Below are 22336 nucleotides of genomic sequence, written 5' to 3' on the forward strand. Positions count from 1 at the left end.
GTCCTCTGAGTGGGGAGGGATAGCTGTGTCCTCTGAGTGGGGAGGGATAGCTGTGTCCTCTGAGTAGGGAGGGATAGCTGTGTCCTCTGAGTATGGAGGGATAGCTGTGTCCTCTGAGTAGGGATGGATAGCTTTGTCCTCTGATTTAGGAGGGATAGCTGTGTCCTCTGAGTAGGTAGGGATAGCTGTGACCTCTGAGTAGGGAGGGATAGCTGTTTTCTCAGAGTAGGGAGGGATAGCTGTGTCCTCTGAGTGGGGAGGATAGCTGTGTCCTCTGAGTGGGGAGGGATAGCTGTGTCCTCTGAGTAGGGAGGGATAGCTGTGTCCTCTGAGTAGGGAGGGATAGCTGTGTCCTCTGAGTAGGGATGGATAGCTTTGTCCTCTGATTTAGGAGGGATAGCTGTGTCCTCTGAGTAGGTAGGGATAGCTGTGACCTCTGAGTAGGGAGGGATAGCTGTTTTCTCAGAGTAGGGAGGGATAGCTGTGTCCTCTGAGTAGGGAGGGATAGCTGTGTCCTCTGAGTAGGGAGGGATAGCTGTGTCCTCTGAGTAGGGAGGGATAGCTGTGTCCTCTGAGTAGGGAGGGATAGCTGTGTCCTCTGAGTAGGGAAGGATAGCTGTGTCCTCTGAGTAGGGAGGGATAGCTGTGTCCTCTGAGTAGGGAGGGATAGCTGTGTCCTCTGAGTAGGGAGGGATAGCTGTGTCTTCTGAGTAGGGAGGGATAGCTGTGACCTCTGAGTAGGGAGGGATAGCTGTGTCCTCTGAGTAGGGAGGGATAGCTGTGTCCTCTGAGTAGGGAGGGATAGCTGTGTCCTCTGAGTAGGGAGGGATAGCTGTGTCCTCTGAGTAGGGAGGGATAGCTGTGTCCTCTGAGTAGGGAGGGATAGCTGTGTCCTCTGAGTAGGGAGGGATAGCTGTGTCCTCTGAGTAGGGAGGGATAGCTGTGTCCTCTCTCTGCCTTGTCCCTGGTTGATCTCTCTCTCTCGCTCTCTCTCTCGACTCAACAGAGCAGGGCTGCTCTCTCTGCCTTGTCCCTGGTTGACTGTCCCCTGGTTGACTGTCCCTTGTTGACTGACCCTGGTTGAGTACATGCAGTATCAGTGGTTGCTATGGAGCTCAGAATCATCCGTTTAAACAGCTCTGTGATGGATCTGTGATTATTATTATTTCACCCTGCTGGTCATTTATGAACATTTGAACATCTTGGCCATGTTCTGTTATAATCTCCACCCGGCACAGCCAGAAGAGGACTGGCCACCCCTCATAGCCTGGTTCCTCTCTAGGTTCCTTCCTAGGTTTTGGCCCTTCTAGGGAGTTTTTCCTAGCCACCGTGCTTCTACACCTGCATTGCTTGCTGTTTGGGGTTTTAGGCTGGGTTTCTGTACAGCACTTTGAGATATCAACTGATGTAAGAAGGGCTTTATAAATACATTTGATTTGATCGGTGACTGTAAACAGAATTGAGTGAACGTACACATCACGTCTCTATGAGCTCGGCGGTGAAGAACATTTTGTTCATGTGTCCAAGGCTGTATTTTAGTCATCCAATGGTCTATTTCTCTCCGCAGGGCGGATGTCGTTCTCTCATATGTTGTCGTTTACACATGTTATCCCTTTTCTTGTCTTCTTCCTGCTTCAGGACTGTATCCAGCTGAACCAGTACAAGCTGAAGAATGAGATCGGCAAGGTGAGCCTAGACCTAACACAGAACACCCTGGATTTAATTATTCTCTTTCTGATATTGGCATGTTTCTTTACCATTGTGTCCCCGTTGTATCGAACTGTCTCCCATTGATTATACAGTCTGTTATGATTAACACCAAAGACAAATCAATATTATCCCTGAGCGGAATAGCCCATGTTCAATTACCTTATGTCAACCCTGCTGGTGTTATCCGTGCGCTGCCTCTGTCTATGTCTGTCTGGGTCTTTCTCTGTCTGGGTCTGTCTGGGTCTATCTCTGTCTGGGTCTGTCTGGGTCTATCTCTGTCTGGGTCTGTCTGGGTCTATCTCTGTCTGGGTCTGTCTGGATCAATCTCTGTCTGGGTCCATCTCTATCTGGGTCTATCTCTATCTGGGTCTGTCTCTGTCTGGGTCTGTCTGAGTCTATCTCTGTCTGAGTCTATCTCTGTCTGGGTCTATCTCTGTCTGGGTCTGCCTCTGTCTGGGTCTGTCTGACCCAGACAGCCTTGTCAATCAGGACAGGCTTATGTAACAATCTCCATTTAAAGGGCCTGACCATCAATAGAAGACGGCCATCTTTTAGATGTTTAGTCGTAGCTGTTCCCTCTATAGCTCATATTAGAGTCCTAGGGGTATCCACGGGGGCTCCAGATGCGAAATCGTGATTTGTCCAAATGATATGTTATGCGCGTCTGTCCACTAGAGATTAGCTGTCTCCTAATCCAACAAGTGGTTTCTCTTAAGAATGATCCCTTGGGCTATTTGTACTGTCTGTCTCCTAATCCAACAAGTGGTTTCTCTTAAGAATGATCCCTCAGGCTATTTGTACTGTCTGTCTCCTAATCCAACAAGTGGTTTCTCTTAAGAATGATCCCTCGGGCTATTTGTACTGTCTGTCTCCTAATCCAACAAGTGGTTTCTCTTAAGAATGATCCCTCGGGCAATTTGTACTGTCTGTCTCCTAATCCAACAAGTGGTTTCTCTTAAGAATGATCCCTCAGGCTATTTGTACTGTCTGTCTCCTGTCTCATGAAAGCCTCTGGACGAGTCACGCTGCTTTGATGTGACCTTGAATCATACGGTAGAGCGTGTCCATGAAGCATCTCATCCTGTTTCCTCTGACTACTGAATGCTTTAGAGCACTGGGACTGGGGTGAATTTCTTAGAGGTGTTCCCGTTCCACAGATGATTCATTCCACACCTACTAAGACTAGATGAACCCAACAGAGATACTCTATAATAACATAGAGAGAAACACTATAATAAAATAGAGAGATACATATAATAACACTCTAATAACATATAGATACACTATAATAACATAGAGATACACTATAATAACATAGAGATACACTATAATAACATAGAGATACACTATAATAACATAGAGATACACTATAATAACATAGAGATACACTATAATAACATAGAGAGATACACTATAATAACATTATAATAACAATAGATACACTATAATAACATTATAATAACATAGAGATACACTATAATAACATAGAGATACACTATAATAACAAGATACACTATAATAACATTATAATAACATAGAGATACACTATAATAACATAGAGAGCTACACTATAATAACATATAGAGATACACACTATAATAACATAGAGATACACTATAATAACATAGAGATACACTATAATAACATAGAGAGACACACTATAATAACATAGAGATACACTATAATAACATAGAGAGATGGACTAAATATGCTGCATTATTGACTTGTCTCTCTCCTCTCCTGTGACTTTGCAGGGCTCCTACGGGGTTGTCAAACTGGTCTACAATGACAATGATGACAATCACTATGTAAGTGACCAGCGTGTGTGTGTGTGTGTGTGTGTGTGTGTGTTCGCCCTCTTTCTACTTGTAAAAGGAGACAATTATGATCCATCAACCATTTTCAGCTCTTTGTGAAGTGGAACGTTTTAGTAGCTTGAAATGATAATGGCCCAACTCAAGGCCTTTATCTACCTGCACACTGTCTTAGTTGTCCGTCCCCTGTGTGTGTGTGCATGTGCGCGTGCGTACCCGTAGGCGTGTGCGTGTGTGTGTGTGTGTGTGCGTGTGTGTGTGTGTGTGTGTGCGAGTGCGTGTGTGTGTGCGAGTGCGTGTGTGTGTGTGTGTGTGTGCGTGTGTGTGATTCATGTTAGCGGTGTCGATGCAAAGCGATCACATCAGAAAGGGTTCTCCGTTCCCCGTCTTAGTGCTCATGCTGACAGTGAGATGGCCTGTACTGTAAATGCACAGACAGATTGCATGGTTCAAATCAGAGACAGACTGGTCTCATCTGGAGAGAGAGAGATGGATGCAGAGGTACTGAGAGAGAGAAAGGGACAGAATGAGAGAGGGGGGGTGGAGAGAGGAGGGGGACAGAGCGAGAGATAGGGGGAGAGAGATGAGAGAGATTGAGGTTTGCTCCTGGATAAAAACAAGGAGAGATGGATGAGAAAAAAAAAGTATGACATCACAACACCAAAAATGTATGACATCACAACACCAAAAATGTATGACATCGCAACAGCAAAAATGTATGACATCACAACAACAAAAATGTATGACATCACAACAACAAAAATGTATGACATCACAACTGGAAGTCGCTCTGGAGAAGAGCATCTGCTAAGTGACTCAAATGTAATGTAACATGAGGAAGAGGCAGGCACAGGATTGAATTATATTTCCAGGCATTCCAGACTTGGATCTGTACATCTGTGTCCACAGTGAGAGCTCAAGGTGGGAGCTCTGTTATACATCCTCACACATAGTACCAGTAACCTTCTAATGGTAAAGATGCTGGACGACAAGAAAGGCATCGCTGTAACAGATTATTTTGTTATTTTTGTTGTTGTTGTTGTCCAGTTTTGCATGCTCTAATCGTGTAGACAATCTACAGTCTATCGTAGATTACAAGATCATCTCTGATGTCATCTCTCTGTGCCAGCCGAAGGGACTGTTTTCCATGAGTATGGTAGTCGCTCTAATCACTTCCTCTAAAGCTCTGCTGTGCCCAGATCTTTTGAGTGTTCAAAATACACTTTTGTGGTAGAGTTTCTGTCACTGAGGGGTTGTCAGATTGGTGGAATCCTTTTTGAAAGTTGCATAAACACACGGGCCAATAAAATAAAGCCGTGGACGTTGGGTTGAGGTGGAGTTCATGCTAGAGCGCGACATAGGCAACAGTCAGTGGAGTTCATGCTAGAGCGCGACATAGGCAACAGTCCGTGGAGTTCATGCTAGAGCGCGACATAGGCAACAGTCCGTGGAGTTCATGCTAGAGCACGACATGGGCAACAGTCCGTGGAGTTCATGCTAGAGCACGACATAGGCAAGAGTCAGTGGAGTTCATGCTAGAGCGCGACATAGGCAACAGTCAGTGGAGTTCATGCTAGAGCACGACATAGGCAACAGTCAGTGGAGTTCATGCTAGAGCGCGACATAGGCAACAGTCAGTGGAGTTCATGCTAGAGCACGACATAGGCAACAGTCAGTGGAGTTCATGCTAGAGCGCGACATAGGCAACAGTCAGTGGAGTTCATGCTAGAGCGCGACATAGGCAACAGTCCGTGGAGTTCATGCTAGAGCGCGACATAGACAACAGTCCGTGGAGTTCATGCTAGAGCACGACATGGGCAACAGTCCGTGGAGTTCATGCTAGAGCACGACATGGGCAACAGTCCGTGGAGTTCATGCTAGAGCGCGACATAGGCAACAGTCCGTGGAGTTCATGCTAGAGCACGACATGGGCAACAGTCCGTGGAGTTCATGCTAGAGCACGACATGGGCAACAGTCCGTGGAGTTCATGCTAGAGCACGACATGGGCAACAGTCCGTGGAGTTCATGCTAGAGCGCGACATAGGCAACATGTTTTTTTTATTTTTTAAAGCCTGTCACATCTGTGAATGTGGAATGTGTTTTGTTGTGGAATGTGTTTTGTTGGTTGATTGAAAAACAAGAAACCTAATAAAACCTAATAAATGCATTCAACGAAATACGTTTTTTTACATTTTAGTCGGAGACACTGTTACCCAGGGCGATTTACAGCTTAAGATAGCGAGGCGAGACAACCACATATTACAGTCATAGTAATTACATTTTGTCCTCAATAAAAATAACAGCAGTTCTGGAAACCCTACTGTAGTAGTATATAACTGTATTTACTGTCAGTGTTATTTAAACCAATGGGAAGGAAGCAGCGGTTTGCTATCTCGCCATGCATTTGTAAACAAACTTAACTGCACTGTATTGGACTGACTCACTGTGCTCTCCCTGGCACTGCTTTTGTTGTTGTTGTTATTGTAGTAGAAGCAGTAGTAGTAGTAGTAGTAGTAGTGGTAGTAATTGTAGTAGTAGTAGTGGTAGTGGTAGTAGTGGTAGTAGTAGTAGTAGTAGTAGTAGTGGTAGTAGTAGTAGTAGTAGTAGTGGTAGTAGTAGTAGTAGTAGTAGTAGTGGTAGTAATTGTAGCAGTGGTAGTGGTAGTAGTGGTAGTAGTAGTAGTGGCAGTAGCAGTAGTAGCAGTAGTAGTGGCAGTAGTAGTGGTAGTAGTAGTAGTAGCAGTAGTAGTAGTAGCAGTGGTAGCAGTGGTAGTAGCAGTGGCAGTAGCAGTAGTGGCAGTAGCAGTAGTAGTAGTAGCAGTGGTAGTAGTAGTGGTAGTAATTGTAGTAGTAGTAGTGGTAGTAGTAGTAGTAGTAGCAGCAGTAGTAGCAGTAGTAGTAGTAGTAGTAGTGGTAGTAGTAGTAGTATTATTAGTAGTGGTAGTAATTGTAGTAGTAGTAGTAGTAGTAATTGTAGTAGTAGTAGTAGTAGTAATTGTAGTAGTAGTAGTGGTAGTAGTTGTAGTAGTAGTAGTAGTAGTAGTAGTAGTAGTGGTAGTAATTGTAGTAGTAGTAGTGGTAGTGGTAGTAATTGTAGTAGTAGTGGTAGTGGTAGTAGTAGTGGTAGTAATTGTAGTAGTAGTAATTGTAGTAGTAGTAATTGTAATAGTAGTAGTAGTGGTAGTAGTAGTGGTAGTAGTAATTGTAGTAGTAGTAATTGTAGTAGTAGTAGTAGTAGTAGTAATTGTAGTAGTAGTAGTAGTAGCAGCAGCAGGAGTAGTAGTAGTAGTAGTAGTATTAGTAGTAGTAATTGTAGTAGTAGTAGTAGTAGTGGTAGTAGTAGTAGTAGTAGTAGTAGTAGCAGCAGTAGTTGTGTAGTAGTTGTAGTAGCAATAGTAGCAGTAGTTGTAGTGGAGTAGTAGTAGTGTAGTAGCAGCAGTAGTAGTAGTAGTAGTAGTAGTAGCTGTAGTAGTGTAGTAGTAGCAGTAGTAGTAGTAGTAGTTGTGTAGAAGTAGTACTAATAGTAGTAGTAGTAGTAATAGTGTAGTAGTGGTAGTAGTAGCAGTAGTAGTAGTAGTAGTAGTAGTAATAGTAGTAGTAGTAGTAATAGTGTAGTAGTAGTAGTAGTAGTAGTGGTAGTACGCTCCCTGTCTGCTGGTGTTTAACAAACAGCAGTTAAGCCTGTGAAGTGTAGTTTTCACAGACACATGCACAAACACATACACACTGTTTTGCCTGCGTAGCTTTCCCCTGACACACCTTTTAAATATTCATGACTTTCTCTTCTCTTTGTCTTCCCTATCTTCCTCTTTCTTGCTCTGCTCTGACAAACCAAAGCTTCTGAACTCGTCAGCAATGCAAATCGTCCTTGAACGCAATAAATAAATATATATATATATATATTTGGTGTAGAATGTAGATTCTGCATGGCTCTTAGCAGTTGGTTCCCTTTAGGAATATTACTTTTATCTGTTGAGATAGTCCATCAGGAGATCCCTGGGTCTTTTATCTGTTGAGATTGTCCATCAGGAGAACCCTGGGTCTTTTATCTGTTGAGATTGTCCATCAGGAGAACCCTGGGTCTTTTATCTGTTGAGATTGTCCATCAGGAGAACCCTGGGTCTTTTATCTGTTGAGATTGTCCATCAGGAGATCCCTGGGTCTTTTATCTGTTGAGATAGTCCATCAGGAGAACCCTGGGTCTTTTATCTGTTGAGATAGTCCATCAGGAGAACCCTGGGTCTTTTATCCGTTGAGATTGTCCATCAGGAGATCCCTGGTCTTTTATCTGTTGAGATTGTCCATCAGGAGATCCCTGGGTCTTTTATCTGTTGAGATTGTCCATCAGGAGAACCCTGGGTCTTTTATCTGTTGAGATAGTCCATCAGGAGAACCCTGGGTCTTTCATCTGTTGAGATTGTCCATCCGGAGAACCCTGGGTCTTTAATCTGTTGAGATTGTCCATCAGGAGAACCCTGGTCTTTTAGCAAGTTGAGAACAAGTTCTCATTTACAATTGCGACCTGGCCAAGATAAAGCAAAGCAGTTCGACAGATACAACGACACAGAGTTACACATGGAGTAAAACATACAGTCAATAATACAGCATAAACAAGTCTATATACGATGTGAGCAAATGAGGTGAGAAGGGAGGTAAAGGCAAAAAAAAGCCATGGTGGCAAAGTAAATACAATATAGCAAGTAAAACACTGGAATGGTAGTTTTGCAATGGAAGAATGTGCAAAGTAGAAATAAAAATAATGGGGTGCAAAGGAGCAAAATAAATAAATTAATTAAATACAGTTGGGAAAGAGGTAGTTGTTTGGGCTAAATTATAGGTGGGCTATGTACAGGTGCAGTCATCTGTGAGCTGCTCTGACAGTTGGTGCTTAAAGCTAGTGAGGGAGATAAGTGTTTCCAGTTTCAGAGATTTTTGTAGTTCGTTCCAGTCATTGGCAGCAGAGAACTGGAAGGAGAGGCGGCCAAAGAAAGAATTGGTTTTGGGGGTGACTAGAGAGATATACCTGCTGGAGCGTGTGCTACAGGTGGGAGATGCTATGGTGACCAGCGAGCTGAGATAAGGGGGGACTTTACCTAGCAGGGTCTTATAGATGACATTGAGCCAGTGGGTTTGGCGACGAGTATGAAGCGAGGGCCAGCCAACGAGAGCGTACAGGTCGCAGTGGTGGGTAGTATATGGGGCTTTGGTGACAAAACGGCATAATGACATAGCGGAAACAGATTTTGCTTTGAGACTCGAAATTGAGCTCAGGTGCATCCTGTTTCCATTGATCATCCTTGAGATGTTTTTACAACTTGATTTGAGTCCACTGTGGTAAATTCAGTTGATTGGACATGATTTGGAAAGGCAACACACCTGTCTATATAAGGTCCCACAGTTGACAGTGCATGTCAGAGAAAAAAACCAAGCCATGAAGTCGAAGGAATTGTCTGTAGAGCTCTCAACAGCCACACCTTTCATTACCAGATTCAGATGAGGTCTAGAGTGTAGGGAATAATTTGTACCAAATACAATGCTCTTCATTTTAGAGATGTACACAACCAGTTTATTACTGGCCACCCATTCTAAAACAGACTGCAAATCTTTGTTATAAGTTGTGATTTTGATTTGTGATCAGTGATTTCACTAAATGTGGTTGCTGACACATACATGGTTGAATATTCAGCATACATGGACACACAGGTGTTGTTTAAAGCAAGTGTCAGGTCATTGGTGAAAATAGAGGAGGACCCCACAGGGCCTAGACAACTGCCCTGTGGTACACCACACTTGACATGTTTATCATAGATAGCTCTGAATCCACGATATGGCAGATGTTGAAAAGCTATAACACATACACTACCGGTCAACAGTTTTAGATCACCTACTCATTCAAGGGTTTTTCTTAATTTTTTCTTATTTTCTACATTGTAGAGTAGTAGTGAAGACATCAAACTATGAAATGACACACATGGAATCACGTAGTAACCAAGAAAGTGTTAAACAAAGCTAAATATATTTGAGATTTGAGATTCTTCAAGGTTGCCACCCTTTGCCTTGATGACAGCTTTGCACACTCTTAGTATTCTCTCAATCAGCTTCACCTGGAATGCATTTCCAACAGTCTTGAAGGAGTTCCCACATACACTACCGTTCAAAAGTTTGGGGTCACTTAGAAATGTCCTTGTTTTTGTATGAAAAACACATTTTTGTCCATTAAAATAACATAAAATTGATCAGAAATACAGTGTAGACATTTTTAATGTTGTAAATGACTATTCTAGATGGAAACGGCTGACTTTTTATGGAATATCTACATAGGCGTACAGTGGCCCATTATCAGCAACCATCACTCCTGTGTTCCAATGGCGCGTTGTGTTAGCTAATCCAAGTTTATCATTTTAAGTGGGAGGCCGGGGTGCACAACTGAGCAAGAGGACAAGTACATTAGAGTGTCTAGTTTGAGAAACAGACGTCTCACAAGTCCTCAACTGGCAGCTTCATTAAATAGTACCCGCAAAACACCAGTCTCAACATCGACAGTGAGGAGGCGACTCCGGGATGCTGGTCTTCTAGGCAGAGTTGCTCTGTCCAGTGTCTGTGTTCTTTTGCCCATCTTTTCTTTTTATTGTCCAGTCTGAGATATGGCTTTTTCTTTGCAACTCTGCCTAGAAGGCCAGCATCCCGGAGTTAAGTCTTCACTGTTGACGTTGAGACTGGTGTTGGAATCAAAAATCTCCAATTGGACTCATCAGACCAAAGGACAAATTTCCACCGGTCTAATGTCCATTGCTCCTGTTTCTTGGCCCAAGCAAGTCTCTTCTTATTATTGGTGTCCTTTAGTGTTGGTTCCTATGCAGCAATTTGACCATGAAGGCCTGATTTCACACAGTCTCCTCTGAAGAGTTGATGTTGAGTTGTGTCTGTTACTTGAACTCTGTGAAATATTTATTTTGGCTGCAATTTCTGAGGCTGGTAACTCTAATGAACTTATCCTCTGCAGCAGAGTTAACTCTGGGTCTTCCATTCCTGTGTCGGTCCTCATGAGAGCTAGTTTCATCATAGCACTTGATGGTTTTTGCGACTGCACTTTAAGAAATTTTCCGTATTGACTGGCCTTCATTTCTCAAAGTAATGATGGATTGTGGTTTCTCTTTGCTTATTTGAGCTGCTGTTGCCATAATATGGATGTTGTATTTGCCCAAATAGGGCTATCTTCTGTATACCACCCCTACCTAGTCACAACACAACTGATTGGCTCAAACGCATTAAGATGGAAAGTAATTCCACAAATGAACTTTTAAGAAGTCACACCTGTTAATTGAAATGCATTCCAGGTGTCTACCTCATGAAGCTGGTTGACAGAAAGAGTGTGCAAGGCTGTCATCAATGCAAAGGGTGGCTATTTGAAGAATCTCAAATATAAAATATATTTTTGTTTGTCTAACGCTTTTTTGGTTACTACATGATTCCATATGTGTTATTTCATAGTTCTGATGCCTGCACTATTATTATACAATGTAGAAAATAGTAAAAATAAAGAAAAACCCTTGAATGAGTAGGTGTTCTAAAACTTTTGACCGGTAATGTGCATTTTCTAAACAACAAGTTATGGTCAATAATATCAAAGGCTGCACTGAAATCTAACAGTACAGCTCCAACAATCTTATTATTATCAATTTCTTTCAACCAATCATCAGTCATTTGTGTCAGTGCAGTACACATTGAGTGCCCTTGTCTATAAGCATGCTGGAAGTCTGTTGTTAATTTGTTTACAGAGAATAGCATTGTATTTGGTCAAGCAACATTTTTTCCAACAGTTTGTTAAGAGCTGGCAGCAAGCTGATTGGTCTGCTTTTAGAACCAGTAAAGGCCGCTTTACCACTCTTGGGTAGCGGAATGACTTTGGCTTCCCTCCAGGCCTGAGGACAAAGACTTTCCTCTAGGCTCAGATTAAAGGTATAACAGATAGGAGTGGGTATAGAGTCAGCTACCATCTTCAGTAGCTTTCCATCTAAGTTGTCAATGCCAGGAGGTTTGTCATTATTGATCGATAACAAACAAAAAAATCCACCTCTCTCACACTAACTTTACAAAATTCAAACTTGCCGTGCTTTTCTTTCATTATTTGTTTTTTTATGCCTGAGTGCGATGGCTCACTGTTCGTTTTTTTGGCATTTCCTGCCAAGTTTTCTGACTTTGCCAATGAAGTAATCATTAAAATAATTGGCAACATCAAATGGTTTTGTGATGAATATGCCATCTGTTTCGATGAATGATAGAGTTGAATTTGTCATTAAGACCATCATTTCATTTAAAGTACTCAAGTTTTTTTTTACATTATTCTTGGCTTCATAATACATAATAGTCACATTATGTCACATCATTTCTCAATTTGCAATAAGTCAACCGGTCAGATGTGCAGCCAGACTTATTAGCCACTCCTTTAGCCCCATCTCTTTCAACCATACAGTTTTTACATTCCTCATCAATCCATGGAGCCTTAACAGTTCTAACAGGTGCATGTTTATCAATCATTGGAAGAAGCAATTTCATAAATTCTTCAAGGTTAGAGTCTGGATGCTCCTCATTAAATCACATCAGACCAAGAAATATATTTAACATCATCCACATAAAGAGGCACAGCTAAATATTTTGTATGATCTCTTATACACTATTTTAGGCCCAGCTGTTGGAACTTTGTCTTTCCTGCATATAGCCACTATATTGTGATCACTGCATCCAATGGGTACGGATACAGCTTTAGAACAAAGTTCTACAGTATTAGTAAAAATGTGATCGATACATGTGGATGATCTATCTTGTTTGTAAACACCCTGGTTGGTTGATTAATAACCTGAACCAGATTACAGGCACTGGTTACAGTAAGAAGCTTCCTCTTGAGTGGACAGCTTGATGAAAACCAGTCAATATTCAGGTCCTCAAGAAAGTAGACCTCTCTGTTTACATCACATACACCCTATCAAGCATTTGACACATATTATTTAGATACTGACTGTCAGCACTTGGTGGCCAGTAGCAACACCCCAAACGAAAAGGCTTTAGATGTGCCAAGTGAACTTGCAACCACAACACTGCAACAACACTGGACATAAGATCTTCTCTAAGTATTACAGGGATTATGGCTCTGAATATATATACCTCTCCAATAAGCATTCCTGTCTCTTCTATAGAAGTTATATATCCTTGTATTGCTACTGATGTATCAAATGAATGATCTAAGTGAGTCTCAGAAATGGCTAATATATGAATGTTCTCTGATGTTAGCAAGTTATTGATTTCATGAACCTTATTTCTAAGAATACATATATTAATATTGGCTATTTTCAGCCCTTTCCTGGGGAGCTTATCAGAGATAGACATAATACTGAAAAGAGCAAACAAAGCAGGAGAAAATGATATACATTCAGCAGTCCATTAATCAGTTGGTGTGTGTGTGTGTGTGTGTGCGTGTGTGTGTGCGTGTGTGCTGCGAGGGTTGAAGCTACGAAACTACAGGCTTGGCGGACAATGAGCCTGTCATAGTGGATGTAAGCAATGTCCCCACGCGCTCTAGCAGCTTTCATGGCTGGGATCAGTTCTTTCCTCTTCTGGCACACAGCTTCAGGATAGTCCTCGTTGAGGAAGATATATGTTCCTCTGAAGTTCTTGGCTCTTTCCAGAACAGCTAACTTGTCCTTGAACCTCAGGAACTTGACCACTATCAACCTGGGTACTGTCAGCTGGGCAGGTGGTGTGTTATCCGGTTCTGTGGGTGCGATTTCCACCTCAATCTTCCTGTGGTCCATCTTCAGTTTCTCAGAGATTATTTCCCTCACTTTGTCAGACTCCGTCCAGGTCTCATGTGAAGATTCTGCAATTCCATCCACAACCATGTTGTTCTGCCTTCATTGTCCCTCGAGATAATCTGATTTCTCTGTCATTGTTATCATGGATTCACACACAGAACTGATGTCCTCTCTCAATGACTTCCAGACTGCTGTCATCTTGCCGTTCTCCTCTTTAAACTCATCGAGCTGATCCTGGGAGAACTATGACATCAATGGAAGACGACACTAGGAATAGGCTTTAATGTTGTGATCTTTGACACAAGCAGGGAAATAACTATCAATACTATGTAGTGGTGGTGGTGGTGGTGGTACTGTCTGAAGAAATAGAATAAAATACAAACTATCTCCTATAAGATATGCACCGTCCGTGGTCCTTCATCATGGTGTCTGAACAGCGTCTGATGTCCTGGATGTCACACACGCACACACACACACACACACACACACACACACACACACAAAGGGAGAATATGAATGATGTCGTTAATAAAACTGTGTAATGCGTTCAGATGGGTTCTATTCATTAGCCAAAGGAAGATACACGTGTTCCGCAGGTGCAAGGGATTAACAGCTAATTAGTGCTATAAATTATAAGGTAATGAGGTGTGTGTGTGTGTGTGTGTGTGTGTGTGTGTGTGTTTGAGACACTGACTTTGGCTCTCACATCACTAGAACACCCGAATACTCTGAAGTTGTGAATTCACAGGATGTTGTTAATTCTATCCTGAGCTGCACGGTTTAGGATTCTTACTGAGGGAAGAAAGTTTAGCTTTGTGAACTATCAATAGCATGACTGTAGGTAACGAGTTAATGAGGTTCAATGTGGATGTATGGTCACCTTGGTAACAAACTGCAGACTCCAACATAAGAAAAATTTGCTTGCTTTCTGAAGTCCTCTTTACCATACCTGAGTTAAAGGTTCAATGTGGATGTATGGTCACCTTGGAAACAAACTGCAGACTCCAACATCGGAACCATTAGCTTGCTTTCTGGAGTCCTCTTTACCATACCTGAGTTAAAGGTTCAATGTGGATGTATTGTCACCTTGGCAACAAACTGCAGACTCCAACATCAGAACCATTAGCTTGCTTTCTGGAGTCCTCTTTACCATACCTGAGTTAAAGGTTCAATGTGGGTGTATGGTCACCTTGGAAACAAACTGCAGACTCCAACATCAGAACCATTAGCTTGCTTTCTGGAGTCCTCTTTACCATACCTGAGTTAAAGGTTCAATGTGGATGTATGGTCACCTTGGAAACAAACTGCAGACTCCAACATCGGAACCATTAGCTTGCTTTCTGGAGTCCTCTTTACCATACCTGAGTTAAAGGTTCAATGTGGATGTATGGTCACCTTGGTAACAAACTGCAGACTCCAACATCAGAACCATTAGCTTGCTTTCTGGAGTCCTCTTTACCATACCTGAGTTAAAGGTTCAATGTGGATGTATGGTCACCTTGGTAACAAACTGCAGACTCCAACATCGGAACCATTAGCTTGCTTTCTGGAGTCCTCTTTACCATACCTGAGTTAAAGGTTCAATGTGGATGTATGGTCACCTTGGTAACAAACTGCAGACTCCAACATCGGAACCATTAGCTTGCTTTCTGGAGTCCTCTTTACCATACCTGAGTTAAAGGTTCAATGTGGATGTATGGTCACCTTGGTAACAAACTGCAGACTCCAACATCGGAACCATTAGCTTGCTTTCTGGAGTCCTCTTTACCATACCTGAGTTAAAGGTTCAATGCAGTTGTTTTGATCTCAATATCAAATCATTTTGGGGTAACAATTAAGTACATTACTGTGATTTGTTTTCAGTTAAAAATGGTTAAAAAAAAAAAATCTTCGCGAAGAGCAATTTCTCATGCAATAATTCTTCTAGGACTGTCTGGGAGTGGTCTTAAGTAAGGAGGGGCAAAATGAAAACTAACTAGCTGTTATTGGCAGAGAGGTTTGGAACTCTCATTGTTATTGGTCTATTAACTAATTTACAGCCTGGTGATGTGTCCTTTTCCACCCCACCAAAACAGGCTGAAATATCAGGCTTCCTTTTCCAACAGCTTTTACACTAAAAGGGCTTTGTCATCATTTTCACAATTTCACAGTATTATTCCAACCTCATAGTGTAGAAATATGTATAAATCGATATTTATGACTGCATTGGGCCTTTAAACCCTGGCAATAACAGAAGTCAACCCTTTCCTAACAGAACCAATCATCCACTGTGCATCAGTCCATTTCCCATAGTCATTTCTTACCCGAAAACAGAGAAAGTGGTGCTGGGAATCTCAAGTACGCCATTAGCACAAGAAATGACCCAATGGAAATATTTATGAAAGCTTTCTTTGATTAATATGGAGATAAATACAGGAAGTTAAAGATGTTATTACGTCATCCACTTCGCTATGGTTCCAAAGAAACATGATGCTTTGACAGCGAGTGTACCTGCAACGCTGGTGTGCTTAACACTAATCAGTTTCTCCAGGATTCCGTGATTCTGAGATTGTACATTTTGACCAATCAACCGCACTATTTCGGCATTAAACAGTTAAATCATCTCAATGTTATCGCATTAAACTGACCAATCACCCCAGTAGAGAAAGAGTGCTCGCAATTTCAACCAATCACAAGACATTTACCAGATAACATGGTTCAATCAAGCCACGTGTCAACAAACATTTTCGGTTTACAGCACATTTTTCGCGGCAAATTTAATAACAAAATCATCGCATATCGCCATGCAAAATGTCAGAATTGTTTCAGGAAAATTAAGCATTTTTGCCCACAGATGTCACTAAAAATCTCTACATATTCCTGGAGGGACGAGCTAACGTATAGGACATTTATTGAATGCTGTAAGACTTTAGACTTCTTTACACCTTCTAATAATAAATATAGCATTCTTCAAGAGCAAACGAAACAAAACAAGCAATATGACAGGTCAACCAATAAAGGCCAAGGCTTTAGATACTGCATCCTTCGGAGGGGGATCGGGTCTGTTCATGGCCTGAGCAGAGGGATGTGGTCACAGGATGATGGTGATGGAGGACAGGTCTGGAAACCAGTCTGGGTCTTATAGCCTCTGAACTTCTCCTCTTCCAACTGTGTAGCGCCCACTTAGGTGATGCCTCAGCACCTCTGGGCTCTGCAAATCTCACCACAAAAAAGTTCAGAATAGTAGCCAGTGGTCCTCACTAAATACCGGGGTTCTGTATGTATCTAGTATGACCCCCTCATGACCATTCTGCTAGTCTCTCTCCCTTAATCCTGTTCAGTATGGATTGAATGAATGAATGAATGGATGGATGGATGGATGGATGGATGGATGGAATGGATAAATGAATGATTGAAAATTATTGCATTTTCTGTGTTTTCTGCACTGAAGTGTACTGTGTGGTGTGTGTCTCTTTATTGTTAGTGATTCAACTAAATAGTGTGTGAGTGACCAGAATGAAAGATATGACATGTTAGCTCACTAATATGACCAATCTCATCCCCCTCAGGCCATGAAGGTGGTGTCCAAGAAGAAGCTGATGAAGCAGTATGGATTTCCACGTACGTGTCACACGGTTGGACCTTGACACATTCAACATACTGCTTAGGTCACTGCTCCTCTGGAGCTCAGGTGCTTCCATTCCTGGTACCTCCCAAATGAGAAAAAACATGTGTCGCTTTGGATAAAAGTGTCTGCTAAATTATTATTATTATTATTATTATTATTATTATTATTATTATTATTACTATTAATAGTATAATTATTATTAATATTATAATTATTAATCTTATTATTACTTGTATTATTATTATTACTATTATCATTACTATTAATATTACTTTTATTATTATTACTATTAATAGTATTATTACGTTTATTATTATTATTATGTTTATTATTATTATTATTATTACTATTAATATTATTATTACTTTTATTAATATTATTAGTATTACTATGAATATTATTATTAGTAGTATTATTATTGCTATTAATAGTATTATTGTTATTACTGTTATTATTACTTTTACTAGTATTAATATTATTACTATTAATAGTATTATTACGTTTATTATTATCATTACGTTTATTATTATTATTACTATTAATATTATTATTCTTTTTATTAATATTATTAGTATTACTATGAATATTATTAGTAGTATTATTATTACTATTAATAGTATTATTGTTATTACTATTATTATTACTATTAATAATAATATTATTATTACTATTAATAGTATTATTACGTTTATTATTATTATTACGTTTATTATTATTATTACGTTTGTTATTATTACTTTTATTAATATTATTAGTATTACTATGGATATTATTATTAGTAGTATTATTATTACTATTAATAGTATTATTGTTATTACTATTATTATTACTATTAATAGTATTAATATTATTACTATTAATAGTATTATTATTGTTATTATTACTAATATTACTTGTATTATTATTACTATTATTGTTATTGCTATTAATATCTGAATCATTCATATTATTAGTATTACTATGAATATTATTATTATTAGTATTATTATTACTATTAATAGTATTACTATTAATATTATTACTATTACTATTATTATTATTATGACTATTAATATTGTTATTATTATTATTATTATTACTAGTATTTTTATTATTATTATTATTATTAAATACAGCTCAAAAGGCCATCAAACAAAGTATACAGTTAGGATCTTAGCCCTTTCCACACACAGCCCCTGTCATCCTGTTTACAGGTTTAAAATGGCAGATTATGTCTTTCATAAGCTCTTAAATTGGAACCCAGTGGCTGTACAGTAACATTCTATAAATGACGTCAGCTCAGGTTCTCCGGTTCACAGCGCTGCATGGGTTTTAACTGACAGCCATTATAAAATTCACCCATGCCTCCCGCTAATTGCGCAACTTTTGCACATTTGTTGTTGTCTTGAGTGAGGAAAATGCTATAAATCGAGAGGAGTCCATGTGTTCTGAAAGATGAAATGTTGAGGATTATAATAAATATCACTTTGATGTCATACAAGCAAAACACACACCCATGAGTCCAAATGTGCACTTTACATTTCCATATTTGAAAACGCAGGTCATTTACAGTATCAACGTTTACAAGGATGACATGTGTTATACCCTGTCCTGTCCTGAACAGAATTAGCATACGCATGTTGTATTGCGACAAGCATTAGCCGCAGAACACGCACTTGAATGCACTCATGACTCTATATTCTGTGAGCACCTAAATTACAATCTGTTTGTCTGAAGTGGCTTTTGAAAGCCTAACACTGTAAGATCAATTTGCATAACTTAGCTAGCCATGTTGGCAATGGAACAGATGATGCCCAGCTGACCCAGATTGCAATTTATAATGGAACGTTTTGGATTGCGTAAACAAGAATTGTATGATGGTGTGGGCGCAGGGCTGTGTTACAAACAAATATTATAAGGGTGCTTGCCTCAGTTCCTCAATGGCAAAACTAGTAGAGCTTAAAAAAACACTTTACATTGTCATAATAGTGCATTGAAATTAGGTGTCTGGTCACTTAGCAACACCAGTTAGAGATCTAACTCAAACCCACAGTTTGGAGAGGTGTTTGGTCACTTAGCAACACCAGTTAGAGATCTAACTCAAACCCACAGTTTGGAGAGGTGTTTGGTCACTTAGCAACACCAGTTAGAGATCTAACTCAAACCCACAGTTTGGACAGGTGTTTGGTCACTTAGCAACACCAGTTAGAGATCTAACTCAACCCCACAGTTTGGAGAGGTGTCTGGTCACTTAGCAACACCAGTTAGAGATCTAACTCAACCCCACAGTTTGGAGAGGTGTCTGGTCACTTAGCAACACCAGTTAGAGATCTAACTCAAACCCACAGTTTGGAGAGGTGTTTGGTCACTTAGCAACACCAGTTAGAGTTCTAACTCAAACCCACAGTCTGGAGAGGTGTCTGGTCACTTAACAACACCAGTTAGACCTCTCACTCAAACCCGCAGTTTGGAGAGGTGTTTGGTCACCTAGCAACACCAGTTAGAGATCTAACTCAAACCCACAGTTTGGAGAGGGGTCTGGTCACTTAGCAACACCAGTTAGACCGCTCACTGAAACCCTTGTCATAGTTTTTTATTATATTGCACCTACTCCAACATGTCATTGAATATTCTTATTATGTTACTGAATGTATCCAGAGTATTTTCGTTATTGACAATATGTTGTGAAAAGTACAGGAAATGTCAAATTCACATGAATTCAACAGTGTGATGTTTTGGATTCAGTCTTGTGTCAGATGAACTGATGTGTCCTCACCTTTTGGTCTGATCATTTCCCCATAATGTCCATAGTGTTTTCTTAACCATGGTCGTGCAAATGCTTCTTATACTTTAAAAAATATATATATATTTAACCATTATTTAACTAGGCAAGTCAGTTAAGAACAAATTCTTATTTACGTTGACGGTCTGGGAACAGTGGGTTAACTGCCTTCGATTCAGCAACCTTTCGGTTACTGGCCCACCACTCTAAACACTAGGCTACCTGCCTCCCCTACACTCTAACCACTAGGCTACCTGCCTCCCCTACACTCTAACCACTAGGCTACCTGCCCCCTCTACACTCTAACCACTAGGCTACCTGCCTCCTCTACACTCTAACCACTAGGCTACCTGCCTCCTCTACACTCTAACCACTAGGCTACCTGCCTCCTCTACACTCTAACCACTAGGCTACCTGCCTCCTCTACACTCTAACCACTAGGCTACCTGCCTCCTCTACACTCTAACCACTAGGCTACCTGCCTCCCCTACACTCTAACCACTAGGCTACCTGCCTCCTCTACACTCTAACCACTAGGCTACCTGCCTCCTCTACACTCTAACCACTAGGCTACCTGCCTCCCCTACACTCTAACCACTAGGCTACCTGCCTCCCCTACACTCTAACCACTAGGCTACCTGCCTCCCCTACACTCTAACCACTAGGCTACCTGCCCCCCACCTCTAGGCTACACTCTAACCACTAGGCTAGGCTACCTGCCTAACCACTAGGCTACCTGCCTCCTCTACACTCTAACCACTAGGCTACCTGCCTCCTCTACACTCTAACCACTAGGCTACCTGCCTCCCCTACACTCTAACCACTAGGCTACCTGCCTCCTCTACACTCTAACCACTAGGCTACCTGCCTCCTCTAGACTCTAACCACTAGGCTACCTACCTCCTCTACACTCTAACCACTAGGCTACCTCCCTCCTCCACACTCTAACCACTAGGCTACCTGCCTCCTCTACACTCTAACCACTAGGCTATCTGCCGCCCCCGTTTATAGTTCTTCTATTAGAAACATTTCAATTTGGTTCTGTCCATATAGGCCTATTTCCATGAGCGTAAAGGGTTAAAGAGATTAAAGTGTTAAATAGTTCACCCAATGGATAAGATGGGACAGGAATCCATGCTTTGGTTAAGTTTCTCTGTCACTGTTACTAAACGCTAATATTTTAGCATTTGTGGCACAAATCCCATTCAAATCATGGGACTGATATTAGCGTTTTTCGCACATCATGTCGAAATCCAATGAAAGTATCTAAAATGGATTGAATTGTATTAGATTTAATTGAATTGTCTAAAATTGCAGCTGACGTGAGGTTTGGGGTTGTTGGTTCCCTGCAGGTCGCCCTCCTCCGAGAGGTCCCAAGGCTGCAGTCCAGGGGGAGCAGCCCAAAGTCCTAGGCCCCCTGGAGAGGGTGTACCAGGAGATCGCCATCCTCAAGAAGCTGGACCATCTCAACATAGTCAAACTGGTGGAGGTGAGAGGAGAGCCTACCTCACTGTGTCTCTGATCAAGAAACCATAGGCCAAGTGTCAGTCTGTTTCACTGTGTCTGCCCATCGTCTGTGTTTGTACCCGGTAAAGAAGCAATATTTTATTTCATTGTTATTTATTTAGCACAGGTAGTTCACTAGGTAAGCTGAAACGTAAGGTCAAAGAAGTGAGAGTAGAGTCTGTTTCACGGTATCTGTCTCTAGTAAAGAAACAAGAGGCTGAGCAAGGAGAATGTGAAGTGGAATCTTAAAGCAATTTAATTGACCTAAGAGGCCATGACAAATATGCATTTTAAGCTTCACCCAGCAAGACAACACTTTCATTTATAGTTGTTACTGTAGAAATCATTAGACATGCTGCCACCACAACAGAACTACAAAGAATGTCCATTTACCAGACAACAGCTACAGGCTTTTCATTTACCACACAGTGTCATATACTGAGGGGAAGGCTGAAGGAGCGATGCTTATTTGGAGAGGAGACAGATGAAAAGGAATCGGGTGCTATTTGGGTTGCATGCTAAGCCTTAATGCTGCTAACCTCAACATACCTCCACAGAATACACAGCATGAACAACCTGGTTGTGTTCTAAACTCTATTCTAAACTCTATTCCCTATATACACAGTATATATATATACAGTGCCTTGCGAAAGTATTCGGCCTCCTTGAACTTTGCGACCTTTTGCCACATTTCAGGCTTCAAACATAAAGATATAAAACTGTATTTTTTGTGAAGAATCAACAACAAGTGGGACACAATCATGAAGTGGAACGACATTTATTGGATATTTCAAACATTAGTTGTTTTTAACAAAACAAAAACTGAAAAATTGGGCGTGCAAAATTATTCAGCCCCTTAAGTTAAATACTTTGTAGCGCCACCTTTTGCTGCGATTACAGCTGTAAGTCGCTTGTGTTTTGCACCAGATAGGGCTGTTTAGGTTTTCACACGTTTCTTGTTTTTGTAATCAGTTGTTCATGTGTACGTTTACGTATTAAAAGAACCATGGACACTTACCACGCCGCATATTGGTCCTCTGATCCTTTTCGCCTCTCCTCTCCCGAAGAAGATGAGGAAATCCCTGACCATATATATATATATTCCCTATATACACACAGTATATATATA

General features: G+C 40.9%; 1 protein-coding gene across 2 annotated transcripts in view; it reads left to right on the forward strand.

Moving 5' to 3' along the window:
* Positions 1 to 22336, forward strand: part of LOC112239026 (calcium/calmodulin-dependent protein kinase kinase 1) — a 100203-nt gene that overhangs the window by 17296 nt on the left and 60571 nt on the right. For both annotated transcript variants that reach the window (XM_042309118.1, XM_042309119.1), the window contains exons 2-5: positions 1639 to 1686; positions 3465 to 3518; positions 16882 to 16933; positions 21054 to 21190. In XM_042309118.1, the coding sequence (XP_042165052.1) occupies positions 1639 to 1686; positions 3465 to 3518; positions 16882 to 16933; positions 21054 to 21190 (291 nt within the window). The remainder of the gene's footprint in view (positions 1 to 1638; positions 1687 to 3464; positions 3519 to 16881; positions 16934 to 21053; positions 21191 to 22336) is intronic.

Source organism: Oncorhynchus tshawytscha, linkage group LG30 (genome assembly GCF_018296145.1).
Source record: "Oncorhynchus tshawytscha isolate Ot180627B linkage group LG30, Otsh_v2.0, whole genome shotgun sequence".
Classification (NCBI taxonomy): Eukaryota; Metazoa; Chordata; class Actinopteri; order Salmoniformes; family Salmonidae; genus Oncorhynchus; species Oncorhynchus tshawytscha.